The sequence below is a fragment of the Anopheles ziemanni genome, chromosome 2, assembly GCF_943734765.1.
Source record: "Anopheles ziemanni chromosome 2, idAnoZiCoDA_A2_x.2, whole genome shotgun sequence".
Taxonomy (NCBI): domain Eukaryota; kingdom Metazoa; phylum Arthropoda; class Insecta; order Diptera; family Culicidae; genus Anopheles; species Anopheles ziemanni.
Window position 1 is genome coordinate 62,180,568 of NC_080705.1, and position 20,998 is coordinate 62,201,565.

Genomic DNA, 20,998 nt, shown 5'->3' on the forward strand with positions numbered 1-20,998 from the left:
CATGGTCAACTTACGGTGTAATACGACAGTAATCCGGCGTACTCATCCAGAACGAACCACCGATACTGCCATCCTTTCATGACGTTCGTCCATTTGGACAGTGTTCCCTCCAGCATCGCCATTGCCAGCGAATGTAAGCTTCAGAAGAAGACGCAGGTTCGAAAGCTTCTCTGCTGCTAAGCTGCAGCCCTCAGAATGGACGAAAAGTGCTTCACTTGAACTGATTGCACCGAAACACTGATTTTTGTCGCCTTCGGACGATTGTTTCGCGAACAAATTGCACCACCGGACGACCCGCACGAAAACGATTCTGCAAGGCAAAACAACAAAGTACACGCTAGTGTTGGCAGAATCGAAATTCGGAAGATCCGAAGACTCCTTTCCATGACGGATTCTACCGGATTGGGTCCCATTTGACGGATTCGAAAATACTCGATTCCAACTCGATGTGACTCGATTAATACACGATGCTTTTCGAAATGTAGTAGAATTCAACAAATGATAGAAATAATTGGCAAATTGGATGTGCAAATGTTGGATAAGACGAATTGGGATTTGGTTTTGGAGATCCTGATCTAAGATCGGATTTGATTCAAAATATTGGAATCCCTACAGGAGTTTGATTATTCCACCACTAGTCACCAGCAAATGAAATGACATTCGGTATCTCTCGCGCGGCCTCGAAAAGTCATACTTTGATGATTTAAAACCGAGTCTCTATGAGCATCACTAAACAAAGCTTTGCGATTCTTTGCAGAAAAATCACAAAGTATAGAAAAATTCAATCATATTATACCTAATTGATAACCTATCCGTATGAGCGTTTTAATGTTTAGCATTCAATCTATTAACTTCGTTTATAACGATCGACAAATAGTGTATTTCTTGCATCTCTTCAAACCGTTCGGTTAACGTTCAAATCGTCTACCGTTAACCGTTGTAAACCGGTTGACCTATCTGGCACGTAACGCTATGTGTAACGTATCGAAAGCAATTCGATTTCATATTCAAAATACAAATGTGATACCCCATGGCTTATAAGCCATATATTATATAATCTTTTTCTTCTTGGCGTAACGACCTCTTGGTCATGCCTGCCCAAGGGCTTACGCGACTTATTTCCCTGTTGTACGTGGATAGTCAGTACTCTCGTACAGGGGAGGGGGTCCGGTCTCGGTTGGGATTCGAACCCACGCCGAAACCCATATTAGGCCGCGTCCACACTGCATCGTAGCGTAGCGATTTTGACACTCCGTCGTAGTGTCAACTATTTTTTATGGCCGTGGCTAAGGCCTCTCGACCAACATTTACACTACGACGGAGGGTCAAAATCCCTACGCTACTATGCCGTGTGGACGCGGGGTTATATAATATGTATATTAATTTGATTATTATATAATATGTATTTGCGGGGGGTCCGCGACAGCCGAGCGGTAGCGCCGGCTAGAAAATCGGCCCATGAGCGCCGGGGCTCACCACCTCGACAGCGTGGGTTCGAATCCCAACCGAGACCGGACCCTCCCCTATACGAGAGGACTGACTATCCACGTACAACAGGGAAACAAGTCTCGTAAGCCCTTAACGGGCAGGCATGACCAAGAGGTCGTTACGCCAAGAAGAAGAAGAAGAAGTATATTAATTTGATTGATTTTAATCATTTAGGTAGGAGAACATTAGATTTTAAATGATCATTTTCGCGTGAATTTGCCTGCATGGTACTTGAAGTCCAAGCATGTGCGTATCACCTTCACACGTGGAATTGAGTTTAATTTTTTTCGCCATTTTCAGATTGATTGTTTCAAATGATAAATGATTAAATTGTCAGATATAGTGAGTCATATTACTTTATTTAGTGTTTCAAATAATTAAAAAAATAAATATATCAAAACGTTAAGCATTAATTGTCAGAATCTATTGCTTCGACAGAAGGTATGGTCCAATTGGCTGATGAAAACCCACGTGGTGGTGTTACGTCGAACTGAATGAGAAACACCAAATACATAGCCATTGCCGATAGCATCTGAAAGCAACCCAGTCATATGGATCAGCAGAAACAATTCATTCTATATAACTTACCGAAAACTTACCGATCCAAAAAGGTTCCAGTCAAAATGAAACAATCCACAAGAGAAAGACATATCCCTCATTTTGATTTGCAACGATAGTGTCGAAAGCTGAAATACAAAAGACACGTTACTGAATTATTACACTAGTTCGCCACCAAGGTGCCAATTTCAGTATTTTTATAATAAAAAAAATTATTTCGATACCCGTTCGATGACTTCATCGGAGAAATTTTTCTGATGCTTTCGGATGATTTGATGAACGATGTCCCCCAGTGCCCGACCAGTATCTTGTGTGACTGTTGTGCTTGTGATAACTACTACAATACTCAACAAATAGAAAACAATCCACGTAGTGTTTGCGAACGCCATCGCTTGAAACGCCCAGGAGCCGGAATTAAATGCTCTAAGGGAGAAAAATTTGTTTCTTTAATTATTCGATCGGTCATTAAAGGATACGGAAATTGGCGAATCTTCTAATACTTACTTATAGATGGTGAATAATCCAAACACAAGAAACACAAACATCGCGCCAAAGTGAAACATTAGCTGGAGTGAACCAATTCTATTAACCAGCCTGATCGCGTCGCACAGATGGTAGTGAAGGACGGACAAACGATTGATGGTTTTTAACAACGATTCCATGTTTGACTGCTTATCTACCGTCAGTTTCGTGACGTAACTAAATAGGAAGATATGGGTATACAATTCAATTCATTGATCGAAGTTGATCTGAAAAGTTACTAAGGATCCGCAGATCTGGCTTACGTGTTATAGACAGTGTCCATCGACAGTTTGTTGAATCCAGCCGATGCAGGAGCGACCATAGTAATTTTCGGAAGGGCGGTACGCTTGGTAGTATGCTGGGCTCCAGCAACTTCTGATCCACGGTCCTTCGTGGGTTTCCCATAGATTGTAAAGATCTCGTCGTATGCGATGGTAGGTGTTCTACTTTTCCGGTTCTGATCAAGTAAAATCGTCTCACTGTTGGATTCTTCCAAAAGTAACTGCTTCATAAGTCGGTTAACGACTGAGAAAAGGCGGCGTATGTGTACAGCGAAATAGGTGTATTCATTCAACAACGCCAATGTTGTGACATTCATTAAATAGTATGACGCATAAAAGTAAGAAGTTTTTATCTCAAGGGTTCTATCGATCATGATGTAGTATCCGACGAGAATCACTATGAGGTAGACATTCTCAGCAATTACGACACACCAAATAAACCTTGAAGAATTGTAATCAATATATTAACACCTTTGCGAATAAGCTTCACAATGAGAACTTAGTTCTTACGTTTGAACAACTCGTACTGGATTCTTAACATAAAACTCCTGCTCTACTATCTTTGTGATGCTGTCCAGCAAGCTCATGTACTCCCATTTTCGCTTATACTGCACAATATTAATGGTGATGATTACCAAACCTAATAAACAAAATCCACAGCTCATTAGAGGCATTCCTCTTGCGCACTATATCCAGTGCATCACTTCCGCTTACCCAGATAGAGCCCGTTCACGATATGCGTTTGCAATCCGTACCGCAAAATATCCGACCCGAACGGCTGCATGTAGTAGTCCCACAACTTCCCGTTGGAATTAACGAGAATACAGAAAATAAACATGGCGTACAGTACCGCCAGATAGGCTATGTCGAGCACTGTGGTCCCGGGAGATGCAGGCAGGAACGATTGTGGCCACAATCCGGATACCTTCGAGACGAAGAAGATCGGTTTCATTATCTGGCAGAAGGTGCTGTCGGTAGGTTTAACGTTTCCGTTGCTCATGTTGTCTTATGCACGTAACTCGTGGTGTGCCTCAAACTTCTTGCTGATAACTCTTTCGACTGGAATGAACAAAACTAGACTACATCCACCGGTTTATAGCTCGAGTTCTTCCGTTAGATCAATTAAAACAATTGGTTTTTGGTAGATAAAAATCAAATTCTTTTACACTTTATTGGTTATTAATCTTATCAACTCCATCTAATCCTAGGGTAAAAAAAAGAACTATACAACACTACACCATGTCGAAAACGAACTAAATTGGTACTGTAGTTTCGTATCAAACCGAACCAAACGTTAAACATTAACACACGTGGATTGGTGAAAATGCGTGGAAATGGAAGAAATTTGGATCTACTAGTACCCACCAAACGAACCAAACGAAGGGGTGGATAGAAATGGTTTGAATTAGGGAGAAAACAATGTAACGCCGGCAACGGGGTATGATAATCTAACCCGCACGAACGACACCCAGGCCGGTATCGTGCTATGGGCAACTATGGATTAATTGCACCTAATCAAAAGAAAAACAAACGGTGGAACGGCGGGCTGCTTCTCCTGGGTCTGGTAACCCGCGGTGTCACCGAGTTAGACTGCGGTACGGTACGACGACGGCGGCAACAAGTGGCAGTCGCTGCGAACGGGAGCGTGGCTAGAACACGGACGCAAACAGCAGCGAGTAGAGCGCCTTCCCGATGTAGTAAATGAGCCCACCGTAGATTAATGTCTTACATATCTTGTCGACCCACCACATGCTGGTTTTGGTGAACCGGAAATCGTACCGGAAAAGTGTAAGATAAAAGAAATTTATGAGTTAGTGAAAGGTGATGTTGACCAACAAAAGATATACAAGTGGAAGTCGATATTACACCAATATCCAGTACTTACACTCTCATGTGTCTCTTGGCGGCGGGAATAGTGTCGTCGGTTTCTTTAAGAATGTACCACCGTGCGGCTCGTATACAGTTCTCAAAGTACTCCTGGATTTCCACACCTATTTGATGATTGGTAAAATAAATAGAATAATAAGAAGCAAATTAGTTCATGCTTCTGACACCTGTGCATTGTAAAGAATTTAGTTACCTCCAGCGTCTATTTTAAATTTCACCTTCTCCTCGTCGTTAATAATTGTTCTTAGGTACAGCACGGTGGCGTTATCAAAGTCCCACTGGTTGTTGGCGTAGTACTCGAACACTTCAAAACCCTTGGCAATACGCTGATGTATCCTCCATAGTCTGCGAGCATTTAAGGAAAGAAACAACTTATAAATCCATGCCGAATGTATTCTACTTGCTTCGCAACACTTACATTGGCTTATATCCGAAGCAGTAGAGCAGACAATCGATGAAAAACGCCGGTATCCAGTGGAAGAATAACGCCGCCAGGTTGTGCTCCCATCGGGTACGCTTCATCGAACCACCCGGATACCAGAGAACGCCATTCAGTGGGATCTTGTTCGAGACAATCCATTTGCCCCGCTCGATGATGCCCTCCCAGGATACCTTGATCTCGGCCGAGCTGACCAGATGGTAGATGTTTCGCTTGAAGTCCCTGGAAAAAAGGTTTATCAAAGTGAGTCCTCCAGATTCCCAGACTACATGAATGTTCTAGCAAGCTTACTTGTTTCCAACGTAGTTCCAAGTGCAGACACACATGGCGCTAACGGCAAAGTCAACCGGCAGGTAGTCTCCATATCCGGTCGAGTTGCAGTACATTGAACGGATGACACCCTTGCCGGCACCGATCAGTAATCCCACCGGTCCGTTGATGTTGTCCGTCCATCCGGGAATTGGCTCCCGCCAGGTGGGAATGACGATCGACGGCCGGAAGATGACTGCCGGAATTTCGCTCATCGACTCTACCACCAGGGCTTCCGCGAGGGCTTTGGTGTAGGCGTATGTATTCGGACAGTCGCCCAAAATTCTGTCGACGGAAGCAAATCGTTAGAGATCTAAATGCCTTTGAATGTATGATAGAAACCTACTTTGCGGTCATGCCGTCGACGACGCTTTCCTCGAGCCACTCGACGGCTTTGATGACCTTGTGCGGATCGGCCGGCGGTGGGTACGGTTTCTCGAGCAACAGCTTTTCGTTCAGGTGACAGTAGGAGGTGGAAACGTAGCCAAACATCTGCCGAAACATATTGCCACAGTGGTACAGTCAGTACACGCCTCTCAAGTCACACTCCTTTCCCCACGCCCCCCTACTTACGTCCAACTTTTTACACTGCTTCGCCAAATCGATCATAAACTTGGTGCCTCGCGTGTTTAGCATGACCGCCTTCTTGAGCGTTTCGTCGAAGCGGATCGTGGCGGCGCAGTGGTAGATGATGGAGACATTTTCCGCAATCAGCTTGCGATCCTCGGGCGAAATGGCCAGCTCCGGCTCCGTCACGTCACCACCGATCACGACACATTGGCTTATCAATGTATCGAGACCGCGCAGACCTTTGACAGTCTCGAACAGCTACGCAACAAGCGTATAGGTGAGGTGCGTTAAAAACGATATAAAGAAAAGGAAAAGTAATTAATTTATAAATTCCCTTGCCAGTTTCTCTGTGCCCCCTAAAACTGGGTGCGCTGTGCGGGGCAACACCTTGGCTATGTTTTATAACAGCGAAACTTATTCGCCAATTTTCGCTAATGGTGTATCAGCGATTTTTATCTGATTACAAACGGCCTTTCGATCGACTTTCATTATGGTGTATCATTTGTGTACATTTTCTCTAAATTGATAAATAAATAGTATTGTGAAACCTAGATTGAGGATATTCGTTGAACCTACTATTCGTTGAACCTGCTATTTTTAAATGCGGATAAAAACTATGCGGATTCTATAGCAGATAAAGATTTAAACATGACCTAACTAAAACAACAACTTGTTGTTCAAGGTAATACAGCAAAAAATATACAAATGTGGCAGAACCACATGCCCAGGTGTTTAGGTCAATGTAAATTGTAAAAAAATTAACCTTCATACCTCTGCTAAGCTGAACTAAAAAGTTCACGGTCTCATTAAAATAGCTAAAGTATACAAAAAAATCAAACCTACTATGATCCCCAAAACCAGACCAACTAAGTTGTTAGAAGCACAAACTTGTACGTTAAAGTTGTCGAAATGGCCGGTTTTGCGACAACGTTTGGTTTGCAAAGGCAAAGGCCAAGGAAAAGTCGACGCCGGCATCGGACTTGATGGGTTGTAAGATTAATGGGTTTGCGTGGCCGTGTAGGTTTTGGATTGAGAAAGAGTGCTTCGTGATGGATATGTAAGTGCTCACTTTGTGATAGTGAAATTTAATAGGTTCGTATCCTTCTACGATTAACGTCATATGCTATAAAACCTGTAAGAACTGGTGCACTAAGTGTTTAGTTGATTTTAACTAGTTGTAAGAACTAGTTTTTGTTTAGTTGATTTTTAATGTTCTGCTCTCGGTCTGTGATTTGATTTGATAAATGTATTTTCATAACAGACTTTGTCGCATACATTCCAACTCCGTCTAAACGATAACAATTCCTATATAAACTGTTAGTTTTATCACCTATTAGACTTGATATGAAAGATTCGATCAAATGTATTCCAACATCTCGTCGGGAAATGTGCCACGCTGCCATTCCCAATCGTGAAGCTATGCGGCATGCTGTCAATTTACGTCACACCCTTTCACAGAGGGCAAGCGAACCCCTGCCAACCCCCGGATGTGCAGCAAATAGAATTTCACGTAACCACTTTTCCCGACCCACCGAAAGGGTGCATGCAAAATATTCGACGGCAGGTAATGTGCTGCAATTATGCGTAATTGAGGACTCGATCAATTTTCACTTGCGCTAGCATTGGTGCGACCAGACTGATGTATCGGGTTGGATGTATTTCTTGATACCGCGCTATTGCGTGTCCATAGGAGATACCAGTTTTACCAGGGAAAAACCACCCCGGGTACGCAAAGGTGTGCGTGCGTGTTTGCCGTGGAATGGAATTATTCATCGCTTTAGTGCAATTTGACCTACTGCCGTGGGCCGATCGTAAACGTAGGTAATATATCCTGCCGTACTGGAAAAAATGTTATAACTTGCTTTGACACGTTGTAAAAAGAGGTTAGATTATTTTCTTACGAGATAATCTAAAGCTCTAACAATTTCCTTTGGTCTTGTATAGTTCTGGATTTGCATTTCTGAAAGTCCTCATCGTAAAGGAGGAGAATTTTTATGGTCACATCTAGATAAATAATGAGTTTGGCTGAGAAATTTTAGATTGATTTGGGTCCATAGTTCATAGGCCGAAGGTTCATAGGTTCAAGCTGTCGAAAAAGGCCATTCGTTGGTTCGGAGTTCAATATTTTCAACACCATGTAGTAGTGCTCCAAAGTCAATAGAAAGAAATAACATATATTGATTCAACACGAAATGCATACAATATATACAGTATGAAAACACCATAAAAAACGAATACTTTCAGTAGCCACACCTGGTATACCAGGTGAAAAACTAAAGCATTCATCTTGAATTTGTTTCACCCCGTTTCTTAAAAAATCATCATTTAATCGATCATGGTCACACAAATCTTTTGAATTGGGTTCTTCAAAAAACATGCTTCTCACCTGCCTGATCGGGTTACCCAAATGTACCGTGTGTTGATGTGAACCCTACGGTTGAAATCCCGCGACCTGAGGGTCGAAAAACCCGGCTGCACGATGTGGCATCGTACCGGCGATGGCAACGGAACCAACTGGCGGGCGCATGCAACCAGACGGCGTGTGCTAACGATTGCCACGGCGATTGCCCCATCTGACGCTCAAATGAGTGGTTCAAATATTCCACCGCTTCTGCACAAGCGTAAGAAAAATAAGAGCAGCAGCATCCCTACCACCCGTGGCGCTTGATGGACGGGTTGCCCAACTCAAGGTTGGCTTCTTATGCGACCCAGCGTCGAGGCGCCCGCCCGTCCTTTCCATAAAAAACCGTTACTTGGTGTGCATGATTTTTGAGTGCCGATGTGGAGAAACTTGAACCAATAGAAAGATTTTCTGTGTATGTGTCTGGGGGTGTGTGTTTGTGTGTGTGCGTGTGTGATGTGTTTGAATGTTTGGTACTGAAGCTGGGGGAGCGGTTTAAATAGGGGTGGATGGGGTAATACGCACCCCTTAAGGAAAACTATAAAATTTTCTAACAACTTGGCTCTTGATTGTTGATTTCATCACTGAATTGGATTCATTAAGGTTCAAACTAGTTACCAGTTCAGGAATTTTTGCTTTTTTTGCTAAGAAAAACGTAATTTTTTCAGTTTTGAAAAAGTTCAATTTTTGATCGATCTGTATCTGGTTGAGGCAAAACGCACCTTTGCTAGGGGCAATACGCACCACAACAAAGGGGCAATACGCACCACAACAAAGGGGCAATACGCACCACAACAAAGGGGCAATACGCACCACAACAAAGGGGCAATACGCACCACAACAAAGAGGCAACATCCACCGTCAATTAAAGATACAATTCACTCCTCAAAAAACAGTTTTGGATCATTTAAAAAGCTCAAAAATATCCTGTGATTTGACCGGAAGCTAATGAAATTCAACAAGTCAATGCTTTTATAAATCAACATTTTTATTTGGAACGATTAAAAATGTTAACATTTACTTCTAAGTTCGAGATCATAATTCATTCCATATTATAATTATAATGATGATAATGATTAAAGTAATAAAGATAAAAGGAACAATAATAGTAATCAATTTAATATTTTACAGTATAATTCATTGCATGTAATAATAATAATAATAATAATAATGATAATAATAACTGTAATAATGGTAAAAATATTCATGACCATAACTAATCCAACATATATTACAGTTTACATCACTTCTTAGTTCAGTTATCACTTCTATCTTCGAGATCATAATTCTTTGCTTATAATAATAAAAACAAAAAAGGTAATAATAATAATAAAGAATTCAATATTTCACAGTCCAGATGTAGATCAGCACTCATCACACTTCTCCACGGTCTCAGCACAAATCGCATGATACCACCCTTGACAATAAATGCAATTGGACCACCCATTTCCTTTCGCTGACTGTGAAAACATTTCCCCGCATTTGAAGCAAAGCACATCGTCTATCTTGTCGGATGATTTTGATTTCTGGCTTGTGCGCTTCCGACCTATTTTTTTAATGTTGGAAATGTCCTTTAGTGCAGTGGTTTCTGTTAGTTTTTTTCGGTAGGGTGATGATGTGAGTTCAACAGCACCTTCGCTTTTCTTCCCATCTTTCTTGCAACGACTGATACGAGGCTTTTCCTTCATTTTGCAGATTGTACTCGGAGATATGCTGAAATTCTTTGGCACAGTCTTATTTGCATGCTTTTCCCGGTTGTGGTCCCAGCGAACTTTTTTTACAGGATCATCAGATGCTCTGTTCAGAGCAGTGGCATCGACAAGAGGACTTAATGTTGTCGATGCTTCTGGGCAAACCGAAGAGTCACACAATGCATCTGATAAATCGGTTGGTTCCGTCTGCGTGTGTTGCTCAGTAAAAGAGCATGCGAGACTCACAGGTTCTCCCTCTGTACATGTATTTGTGCTGCTCATCGACATTGGTCCCAGCTCATTTTGCTCAGCGAATGAATGGCCACTGAAGCTGGTTGTAGGATGGTCAACCAATTGGTCCACAATCTCTGAAGATTTGTTCTTGGTTGCCAACAAATAATTTGCACCAGCGAAATCAGCCTCAGGAAAAATTGATCGATTGAAAGGATGAATACCGGTGGCACGAAATCCGTTTTGAGCTGTCTGCATGGTAGCTGCTTTCACAAAAGCTTGTTTGACCAGCGCACAGATGTTGTATGGTGTCACTGCTTTTCCTGCAAATAAATTTTAAATAAATCTTGTACTTCTAAAATTGCCGTCATTTTCATTAATACCTGGATTATGCTTATGAAAGTTTCCAACTGCCGTTGCATAGTATGTTTTTAGTGGACCCATCATTGAGACGTCTAGCGGTTGTACTTTGTGCGATGTGTGCGGTGGAATACAAAGGAGGCGCACATGATTCCGTTTGGCCTTTTCCAGCATTCGCAAATTTTTTGTATGGGTTGAATGTCCATCCATCACTAATAGTACTGGTGATTCAGCAGTTGGTCGTGTACGTTCCACAAAATGATCAAACCATTGATCCATCGTAGTGCACGTGCTCCAGCCAGTAGGATTGCACGCGAAAATGGATCCTTCAGGGGCACCAACTTTCAGACTGTCGTTCATTCGCATTCTGGCGAAGATAAACATAAGGTCTAAGAATTCCCCGGCAGCTGACATGGCCACGACCACCGTTGTGTTTATACCTCGCTCGCCTGACGAAATACCCGACACTTGATGCTGCCCTTTTTTGGCTAAAATTTTTGATGACCTTGTTGGAACCTAAAATTGAATATTTATTATGAAATCCGGAATAGTACAACAACTAGATCACTTACCGTAGAAAAACCAGTCTCATCCATGTTCCATATGCGATGAGCTGGATATTGATGCTCTTCCAAAATGTGCTCCAAAAGATTGAAAAATGTTCCAACACTCGTCTGATTAAATCCGTTTGCTCTTGCCAGGGACGTTCTTTCAGCAGTCCGCAACGAAAGCGCCGGATGCCTTTTCAAAAAGCCCCTAAGCCACTCGTGACCCGCTAACTTTTCAGACTGGTCGAAGGGATGCGGGATTCCGTTCATGTCAGCAAGTTCGAAAGCCAAACTTCTAACATCCCGTGGCGTAAGCCCGTAGAAACATTCGCTCATTTCCAAAATGTGAGCCATCAGTTCATTCTCTTGTTCTACAGTGAAGATCGATTGGAAACTTCCAAACCTGGACACAGAAGGTGGAAGCTCCATCTTGGATAAATATCGCAGTAGCGTTTTTTTTGGAATACCGTATTCCCGAGCAGCACTATTCTTTGGAAATCCATTGCGAACCGCAATTATCGCCCGCCGCAATTGCTCCAGGCTCCACGATTGCCGATTTGACTTCCGGATGTAATTGCGAACCATTTCTGCCAAAGAAAGCTAACGTCATTCTAGTTTGTTTACAAACTGGTGCATTTTACCCCGACATACTGGGTGCATATTGCCCCCATTCATAGTTGAACACATTTTCAACTAAAATATGAGTAAATATGCATACTTACCGAAATTTTCATGACCAGTCTCGAGCACCGATTCACAATCAACTAAACTTCACATTCCTCGTGGGTAAATAACTGTTTTGGCACTTACTATTCCTTAGCGGAATGGTACGTCAAATTATAACAAAAACTGTCAGAGCTGAGAATGATTTTGTTTTGCGTTTATTTCGCGTTTTTGTTGATGTAGAGCTGCCAAACTCACAGGGGGACCATATTTTAGATTGATCTTACAGGGTGACTACTTTTTACGCGTTAAAAACTCGTCTTTCAAGGAAAATTGGAAGGGGTGCGTATTGCCCCAGGGGTGCGTATTACCCCAGCCACCCCTACACCTGTATCGGCACGCGAACACACTCTCGGCTCCGAGGAGCAACGCGCGCAGACGGTCACTCATTATGCTGCGAAAGCATGGCGTATACCCGCGACAACTTTCAGCCCCATCATCGGCCAACTACCAGAAGGCGTACGTTTGACCGCAATGTTTCCCCCAGTACCGCGAGAGGCTGCGTACATCCTTGTACCCAATTCGGTACGATCATCAGCGGGGTTACAAGGCCGAACGCTGGAGTCATCGCTGACACTTTAGCTGCCGAAGGTTGCGGAGTTGCGTACGCAATCCCCCTGGAACCAGGGAAGTGACTTACCGGATTGGCAAAGATGTCCTCCAAGCGTTGGCGTGGCGACTTGCCCTTCTTCGCTCTGACTAGAAGATAGATCTTGCCGACCTCCGGACAGCATCTGGCACGGGTAAAAACAGAGTAGTAGTAAGTAATGAGGTGATGTTTTCTAGTTCTATCATAAGTCGGTTACTTACCGGAGTAGCTTCTCAATCAGCGCCTTGCCGAGGAATCCCGTTCCGCCCGTGATCAGCACGTGGCGATCTTTGAACATTGGCGCGATACGGTCGCGTCCGTCATTCAGGTCGACGTCCATCACGTTGGCAGGAAAAGCTAGATGGTAATGATGAAAACACCATGATGTGTGAGATAAAATAATTACAGCGATGATGATGGGGCGTAATCATGACGCCATTTAAACAGCGTCGTGATTACCGTAACTCTCAAATAACGGATTGAAACGGAAAGTACAGTAGCGATGTGCTAATTTATTCAACATGAACTACACACGGCGACCGTGAGCGTTGTTTGCATTGCCCGATTGCATAATAAGTAGCTGCAAACATCGTGGGTTTCTTTTCCCACAGACGGATTGCACACCGGATCGCTTCCGAAGGCTTTGCTGCGACGATACACAGGAACTTACGATTCACAGCCACCACAACGATAAGCAAAATATTGAATGAACTGATGTCAATATTTTCAATATCAAAATACCTAAATTTAATCATTGTAATTAAGGTAAACATTGTATTGGGGGACTTTCAGAAGGAAATATAATAGCAGAGAGGAAAAGTTAGACCATGTCAAATGTTCTCCGATAGATAAATGGTTTGTTGATTCAAAATAAGACGATTCAAAGCTAACCTATCCTGTAATTATTGATTGAGATAGTAATCTTTTCCTTGATTAAAAATAAAACATATTTACTTTGAACATTTGAACTCTTTTTTATTCGATAATAAAACAAAATGAAAAGCAAAAAAGTTTAAAAATCCTTTTTTTATTGCACATTCGAAAATAAAGGTCGCTCCATTTGGTTATTTTGGTTGATCAGTGTGAAATCAAGTCTAAAAATATGTTTTAAGTGCTGGTTAGAGATAGAGAAGTAACGAAAACAAAAACAAAAAAACCCGGACAATCTCAGATGGAAAGCTGGCTTCAATTATCGCAACCGGTTACGTGCTTGAAAGATATGATATTCAAACATGAAAAAATTACCTCTTCCCTTGTTTTGTTACAGTCCATTTGTTATTTGGATTTTTCTCATAAGTTATAATTATTTCATAAAGAAATTGTTTGAAATTTGTGATATAACACAAATGAAATTTGTAAATCTCTCGTGTATAACATTGAATCGAGTCGAAATAAGATCCTAGCGGTAAAATAAATAATAAATTGGCAAACCAGGGAATGACATTTTCTGATTTGATAAATCGTCTTTGAAATTTGGGAGGCTATATTGTGTTTTTATCAACCTGTTTTCCTTTTAATGATAATGAAGATATAATTCCTCTTATCATGCTATCGGCTTCCGAACACTTGGTTTGATCGAAGGAGACACTTGGTTTGATTGATTGAGGGAACATGTTTGCTTTACCAGCCATCCGAAAGATTAATGGAAGAGATTATACAATGGTGGACGCTCGCGAAGTGTGCATATACATTTTACAAAGTGGACTTTTGTTCGTCTGCCTTGCGTGTAGAAGCTTGTTAGGTTTAACTTTAACTAGCATAGCTTAAGGTTGTCATTACGTTTGTTCTCAATTTCCCCTCCCCTCCTCAAAGTAATTGAGGTGCCGGAATGGAAAACGGTGTCGTTGATCGTCAAGTGAACGGTGACGCAGCATAAACGAGAGTGTATCACGTTTCGGATCAAGTAAAGATCGAATTCTTTTGGAGTCTTATAGTTCCCCCGAAGCTCTTTCGAGATTCCATCTTCCTAGTCAGCTGAACCAGTTGGCATCAATATTCATCTCCACTCCGAATGCTCCCATCACACGCAGCGTACGTGCGTATCCGTTGCAGGTTAGCAGGTTTTTCGGCCCAAAAAGAGCATTCAAACGGCATTCCGTCGTTAGTTTCGTTCGTTTTCTTGCTATTAACCGCTTGACAAATGCGGTCGCTAGTCGTCCAGCATAAAGGGACAACCTTGACAAGTATTGGTATGGATCTCCAGTTGGGCAGCTATATATATATATATAAAAACAAACAAATCTAACAACCGTATGGCTTCTCGAGACCCGTGGCACAGTTTACCGCTCGCCGCGTAAAGCGTTTGTTCACCTCGCCTAACAAGCCACAATCGGCGGCCAACGGTTAATTGGTTGAATATTTTTTATTCTTCGACCTCAGCCGTGGCACCGGTGCGCCGAAGGAGATGAAATAAAACAACGCCAGCAGAGGAAGCAACAGAGATAACAAACACACAGAGAAAAGCCTCCCTGTCGCCCTTAACATACACGCTGCAGAAGGGTTTGGTTTGTGGTTATTTATCTAGCTTTTCTAGCGATTCTCATGGGGACGACCTTCGCCCAGTGCGGTCGCCTTTAATCTCTGGCCGATTAATAGGCAAAATGTCCAAGACCCACATCGGGAGGTCCGGTGTTCCGTGACCGTCAAGACATGGTTGAAATGACCTGCAGCAGTGCCAGAAGATTTGGACATGTTGGATAGGTCCAGATGGCCTTACGGATAGTTACTAGAGGTGTGCCTTATGATACTTTTAGGGAGATTCATTTTTATGAATCTTGCAACCAAGATTGATTCATTGATCTACGAGAAATCGATTCTTAAAACATGAATGAATCTTTGGACACATTCATGAATATGCATCAATCTTCAATGAATCGTTCATGAATCTTCATTATTCTTTCGTGGGCATGATCGATTTTTTGTGTGATACGTCGGGTTTCCATTAAACTGTTATTCTTAGATCTATGAATCTTTCTCCTTATATCTTAAACAAATACCATCCATGTTTGTCTGACAAGACTAACTATATTTAGAAGAAAAGCAATAAAAGTGTATTTGAGTTGTTGAATCGCTTGCGGTTGTAGGTTTAGCTTTTTCAACTTTTTTTTTATTGTTTTTATTTGTTTTCTATAACCAAGAGTTGAACCTGGTGAAATTGTTTATCCTTCGCATTTTTAATTCTGTGTTTATCTTACTTCATTATTCAACTCCGTCGATATCAAAAATGCATTTACTCAACAACTTCGACTACTCGACATTTTTTGCAAAATGTGTGATTTGCAATTCGATCATTGAGATTATCAACTCATGACAATTCAGTTACGAGGTTCCCAAAAACCATCCTTCAACTAATGCAAATGCTCTGTCTCGGGTCGCTTGTTTACGATAACATACATACTAAAATATGCCGGCTACAGTTCCCTACGGCATCTATAGATAGTGTCGTCGGGAGGTCGCGTGAGATAAGGCCCTCAACATGTGACGATCGATCTTCGCAAGGATTGGAGACAGTGCTAAATGTTTTTGGACCTTCCCTGTTATCAAACCTACGCGTGGTAACATAAAACCCCGCGAAATACCTACGAGACGTCCTTGGCCACCAATTTCCAATGACCCACTTTGTATTAAGCCGCCTATCGAAATTATTCACTGAAAAAGAAACACTTTCGGCTGCGCTCGAATGCTTATCCTTAATGACGAGAAACATACTCGTTTAGTGTATCGAGGCAGGCGACGGAATTTCGAATGTGTTGTTGATAGTTCCAAGATTGATCGGACATTTTCAAATTAATGCCGCTCACTAGTTTTCCTCCCCAATAAAGTCGTTGATTACCTTGTAAGTTCAGACGTTAGTTAAATAAGAAATAGTCACGCATCGATGCTAATCGACGATCTGCCATTCGACCGTTACGTCAGAGACTATAGGAAATAAGCTCAAAATATTACGCACCATCACTTTAGTTTAACGATCTGTTCGAAAAGTCAACCACAAAGGTTTTCCAAAATCTTCCGCAAGCCTGATTTCACGTGAGATCCGAATGCGAGAGCGTCACCTGGAACGACTACGTCAGGAAACGTGCTTTCCAAACCAAACCCAAATGCGGGAGCGGCTGAGGTTTGCAAAAAAAAAAAACCAACCCTACACCTTCAAGGTCAATGTCGGCAAGATCCGTGCAAGGTTAGTGCGGACGAAAGTGGAGCAGGTGGTACCCGAAGACTACGTCAGGAGAAACTAAAAGCGAACTAAGGGAATGACTTAGCGATCGCACGTGCGTCGTTCGTTGCTTCGCTACGCCGCTAATTAATCATTTCGTCAATTTTGATTGCCTTTTTATTTAAATTTCGTGTATCATCATCGCAAAGCGGATGTGGAGGAGAGAAAAGGGAAAACATAGCTAGGAAACAAACTAAAAGTTGATGATAAATTTTCCCTCATCATCAAATAAATTTGGAACGTCGCTTTACAAGTTCAAAACAAATATGTTTAAGATGGATCATGTTGCTGAAAGTTGCACTTTGCAAGTCGAATTTTTAAAAAGCCCCAAAAATTTGTGAAATTCCAGGAAACGTTTTTCATATTACATTCATTAAAATTATTCAAATTCTTGAAAATCTTAAAATGTAATCGTAATATGAAATTTCATTCTAACCATTAAACAGTGCAAACGTGAAGTGTGAAACCTGAAGAGTTATTTTCACCCAACCTAAGGTAATGATCTAACAGCGAACCCACTCAAAAATCTAGCACAGAGAAATCGCACTAAAATATGCTGAAAAACCAATTTTCATCCATTTCCTGTTACCAACCAACAACAACGATTCACCCCCGACTAACCATATTCATCGTACGATCACCTCGTCGGCGAAGGTCAATGACATCAGAGGCGGCATCCGTAATACAAGCCGTGGCCAGTTGGAACCAAAATTTAGAAAATGCAGCCTCCCGCGATCCACCGACCGTGAGACGATATCGAAGGGTACAACACCTTGAGGATGACAAATCGATGTCCGCCGATAAACTCAAGCGCTCCGCCTTAGCTTCGGAGTAGCTTGGTCGAAACAGTTAAAACTAAAACACGTCATCGACTGACAAACGAAACGGACAAAAACAAGTTTCTTCGGGGTGCTTTTGGGACATTCGAACGGGGTCGAAAACACATCGACTAAACCGGCATCGCCGGATGCCACATGCGACGTAACCTTGACCAACGGGGGTCGCATTCGCTTCGGCAATCGGGAAGGTGGAAGCAGGATCTGAATTCGGTTGGAGTCACATGATCCCCGTGTATTGGAAGGAAGATGAAGAAAAAAAGACATGCAGGAAGTGTTTGAAAGTTGACTAAAGACGATGAAAATGTATCTTTGAATCAAATATATTTAATTTGTTAGGAAGCTGTACTCACAGACAGTGGTACAACGAGGCGCCCTAAAACACACGGTGTTGATTATTTATCGATCAGACACAGAGCTAATCGAGAAATGAATTAGCAAACAACGCAAACATTCAATTAACTAAATTGTACAGGCCAGCGCCATTGATTACCTAAGGTAGCGAAATTGTGGCTTCCTTTTGGGATGTTCAACGATTCCAAACCGCTTGCCGAAGCGGCAACGTTACGTAATCAGTTTTTGGAAGGGTAATGAACGTACTGGAAACATTCCGGTTCCTTTGAAACCTCCGCCACGTGCGCCTCGTTGCAGAATGTCGCAAGAATCGACGGTTGCTGAAGTCGACAGCGTGATTTCACTTCTTCCGCGCGAGTGCAACTGAAAACAAGAAATGCACACCGAGGGTAGTTTGGTTCAACGACCATGGACCACGAGAGGCATAGTCGCTAAGCCCACCGCATGATCTTGCATGCGCCGAATTGCATCATTCCGCTGGCAGGAAACAAGTGGGGTTAGGAAAGGTGCTACTCGAACACGTGCAGACGTTCTGCACGGTGCAGCAGATTTAGAAATGCGTGTCGGTCGGTTGGAAGTTTGGATCGTAGTTGGGCGAACGGTCCTATGCACATTCGTAAGCACTACCAACCACTTTCGGTTTACTCTCCTTGGGTGGAATAACATTCCGGACAAACAGGTACGGGCAGTTGGTACCTCTCCAAAAAGGGTGCGCAACTAAGACCGGGGGATTGGAGCACGACATAGTGCGCGCTGGAGTTGGCATGGACTTTACGATCTTTTGCTACTGAGGTAGGTGGTGGTTTAGTTAGATTTATACTTTTAGGTCACCAAGAGGAATGGAGACACCTGAAGTTTTTTAGAGGCACAGTGTAGAAATTGTAGAAAGTAAAAGCTAATCGATCAATGAATCACAATTAAAGTTTTTGGTACCAAAACATTGGCAACAAATGACCAAATCGGGTGAACTCGTCAAGATCGTAGATGGCGGATGTTGTCAGACTTTTACGATGCAATTTTAAGCAGCTTCTATTGACCACAAAATAACGGCAGATCAAGATTGGTCGCATTTTGTGGAATGAAACAAAACAGGTTACGGGCCAACAGCTGAGAAACGTTACAACCCGAAACCGTTCGAAATAGTTTCTTCGTTCGATTTTTTTTGTGAGCTACTACATCTTCTCCGCGTCTCTGAAGCCGTGTTTTTCTCCATGGATTTCTCGATCGTCTTCCAAATCTAACACCTTTGGACGAGTAATGAAACGCGCCGCATACTCTGAATGTCGACGCTGGCCAAGCAAACGTAACCTTTACGTTTTGGCCATTCGAGGTACAGCGCAAAAGTGTAGCGATGCTGCCCGGTACCGATTCTCTGCCGAATATTTGCCGAAAGATGGGTGTGCGATGATGAGCAATGGCGAAAGAGAGCTCTCCCGCGCTAGCCCGCGCAGAGCTCGAAGTCCGCCGCCATGCTGCCTTTGATGGCTGACCTACCTTGCTGGAGGCTTTTTTTAACACCTGATTTTTTCGTCTATTCCAAAGCACTCTCGGTTGTTTACGATCACGCTAAACTCACGCAATCTTTCGAAATACTCAAACAACCGAATGGCAGCACAAACACTTTTCGAAAGTCTGCTTATTGTTAGAGGAAATAAACTAAAACTTCGCTTCCACAAATGAACGTTGACTCTCTGTAGGTCTCTCTAAGTCACAGTACAAGAAATTTAATCTTTAAGACCATACATTGGAACTCAAAAAACAAGGCTCGTTAACCTAATAACACTTTCCGGCTTGGTTGGTCCACGTCAATTGCACAATCCATCGGTGCTAGGAAACATGGAACACGGTTCGACTCCAAGCAGCACACTGCAGGATTACATTCACTCAAGAGTAGCGCACCACTCCACTGACGCCTCACCCATGACCCAAACTTACTTCTTGCACTTGACTTGCTGCTTGCAGAGTTTAGTGGCACTTTGGTTAACCGTTAGAACACCACAGAATCAGACAGCTGCGTACCGAACCGCTCACCAGTGAATCTACCGATCGACTGACCGACGGATCCTACGCGATCGAGCTCCAAACCGCGATCGCGAGATTCGAAACCAGTGCGTAGTGGAGTGGATGTAGTGTTTTACGGTGGCTGGTGCTTTTCTCACAAGGTCTCCCCACCACGGCTCGCTTTGATTTCAGCAGATATCAAGCTTCGCGCCAACAAAGAACGGTGAGCGGTTGGAAAATCCGATCCAAAGGCTGCGAGTCGACGTCATTTCGGGCAACATACAAGCGGACTCGTTCAATCCGCGGCCATCGCACATATGTAGGCACTATATCTCTTTTCCACCCACAGGCAGCGAACGCGTTGTAGCGATGAGGCAATCTTCTGGGAGTGTTTTTGATGCTTTCAGACATGCCTGCGCAGCCTTCTCTGCTCGCAATGACCCGCGCACATCGCGACTTTCCACGATCGACGTAAGGCTTTGTATTCAACTGTACCTAAGCCGCCTAGGTTTCCTTGCAAATGCACCGTTGACTACCAAAGCTCGCGTTTTCGGCATGCACACTTATTCGTTGAGCTTTGCGATCGTGCGAGCTTTTCGCGGTGATGCTCTGAACGATGGGTTTTGGGCCAGGTTTCTCTCTGCCTGCCATGGTTGTTTTTCTTCTCCGTGGGGCACGCTCGATCAACCGTGATTGCGCACGTGTCGGAAGCTATTGTGACTTTGGAATCGGTGGATATTGCGCAGAAATTATCACAATGAGAAGGTTCACAGCGCACGGGGTTACGTCGACCTCGTGTTCAACTTTCAATGGTGATTAACGTGCTCTAATCAAAGAGAGTAAGCAAATCCATTCGCAACGGCATTTTTATGTATCAGCAATATCATTAATTAATCTAAGGCAAGCCAAAGTTTCACCAACTATGGCAGAGTATGGCCCCTTGTAAACACAGTGCTAAATAAAAAGCTAGACAATAATTGACACAACCAATTACAGG

General features: G+C 42.9%; 3 protein-coding genes across 3 annotated transcripts in view; all 3 read right to left on the reverse strand.

Moving 5' to 3' along the window:
• Positions 1–303, reverse strand: part of LOC131294490 (oxysterol-binding protein-related protein 9) — a 49,807-nt gene extending 49,504 nt beyond the window's left edge. Inside the window, exon 1 of the mRNA XM_058322540.1 lies at positions 15–303. Coding sequence (XP_058178523.1) covers positions 15–122 — 108 coding nt within the window. The 5' untranslated portion in view covers positions 123–303. The remainder of the gene's footprint in view (positions 1–14) is intronic.
• Positions 304–1,897: 1,594 nt separating this feature from the next.
• Positions 1,898–3,849, reverse strand: LOC131294035 (uncharacterized). The gene is made up of 7 exons (XM_058322082.1): positions 3,564–3,849; positions 3,360–3,489; positions 2,832–3,290; positions 2,551–2,745; positions 2,271–2,469; positions 2,088–2,174; positions 1,898–2,020 (listed from the first exon to the last, which is right to left on the reverse strand). The coding sequence occupies exons 1-7, from the start codon at positions 3,847–3,849 to the stop codon at positions 1,898–1,900; spliced, it is 1,479 nt and encodes a 492-aa protein (XP_058178065.1).
• Positions 3,850–4,387: 538 nt separating this feature from the next.
• On the reverse strand, positions 4,388–19,997 carry LOC131294501 (putative fatty acyl-CoA reductase CG5065). The gene is made up of 10 exons (XM_058322551.1): positions 19,936–19,997; positions 12,819–12,954; positions 12,649–12,742; positions 6,058–6,312; positions 5,831–5,976; positions 5,467–5,769; positions 5,155–5,397; positions 4,930–5,081; positions 4,735–4,840; positions 4,388–4,601 (listed from the first exon to the last, which is right to left on the reverse strand). Exons 2-10 carry the CDS (start codon positions 12,935–12,937, stop codon positions 4,499–4,501), a joined length of 1,521 nt encoding a protein of 506 aa, XP_058178534.1. The 5' UTR covers positions 12,938–12,954; positions 19,936–19,997; the 3' UTR covers positions 4,388–4,498.
• Positions 19,998–20,998: the final 1,001 nt, after the last annotated feature.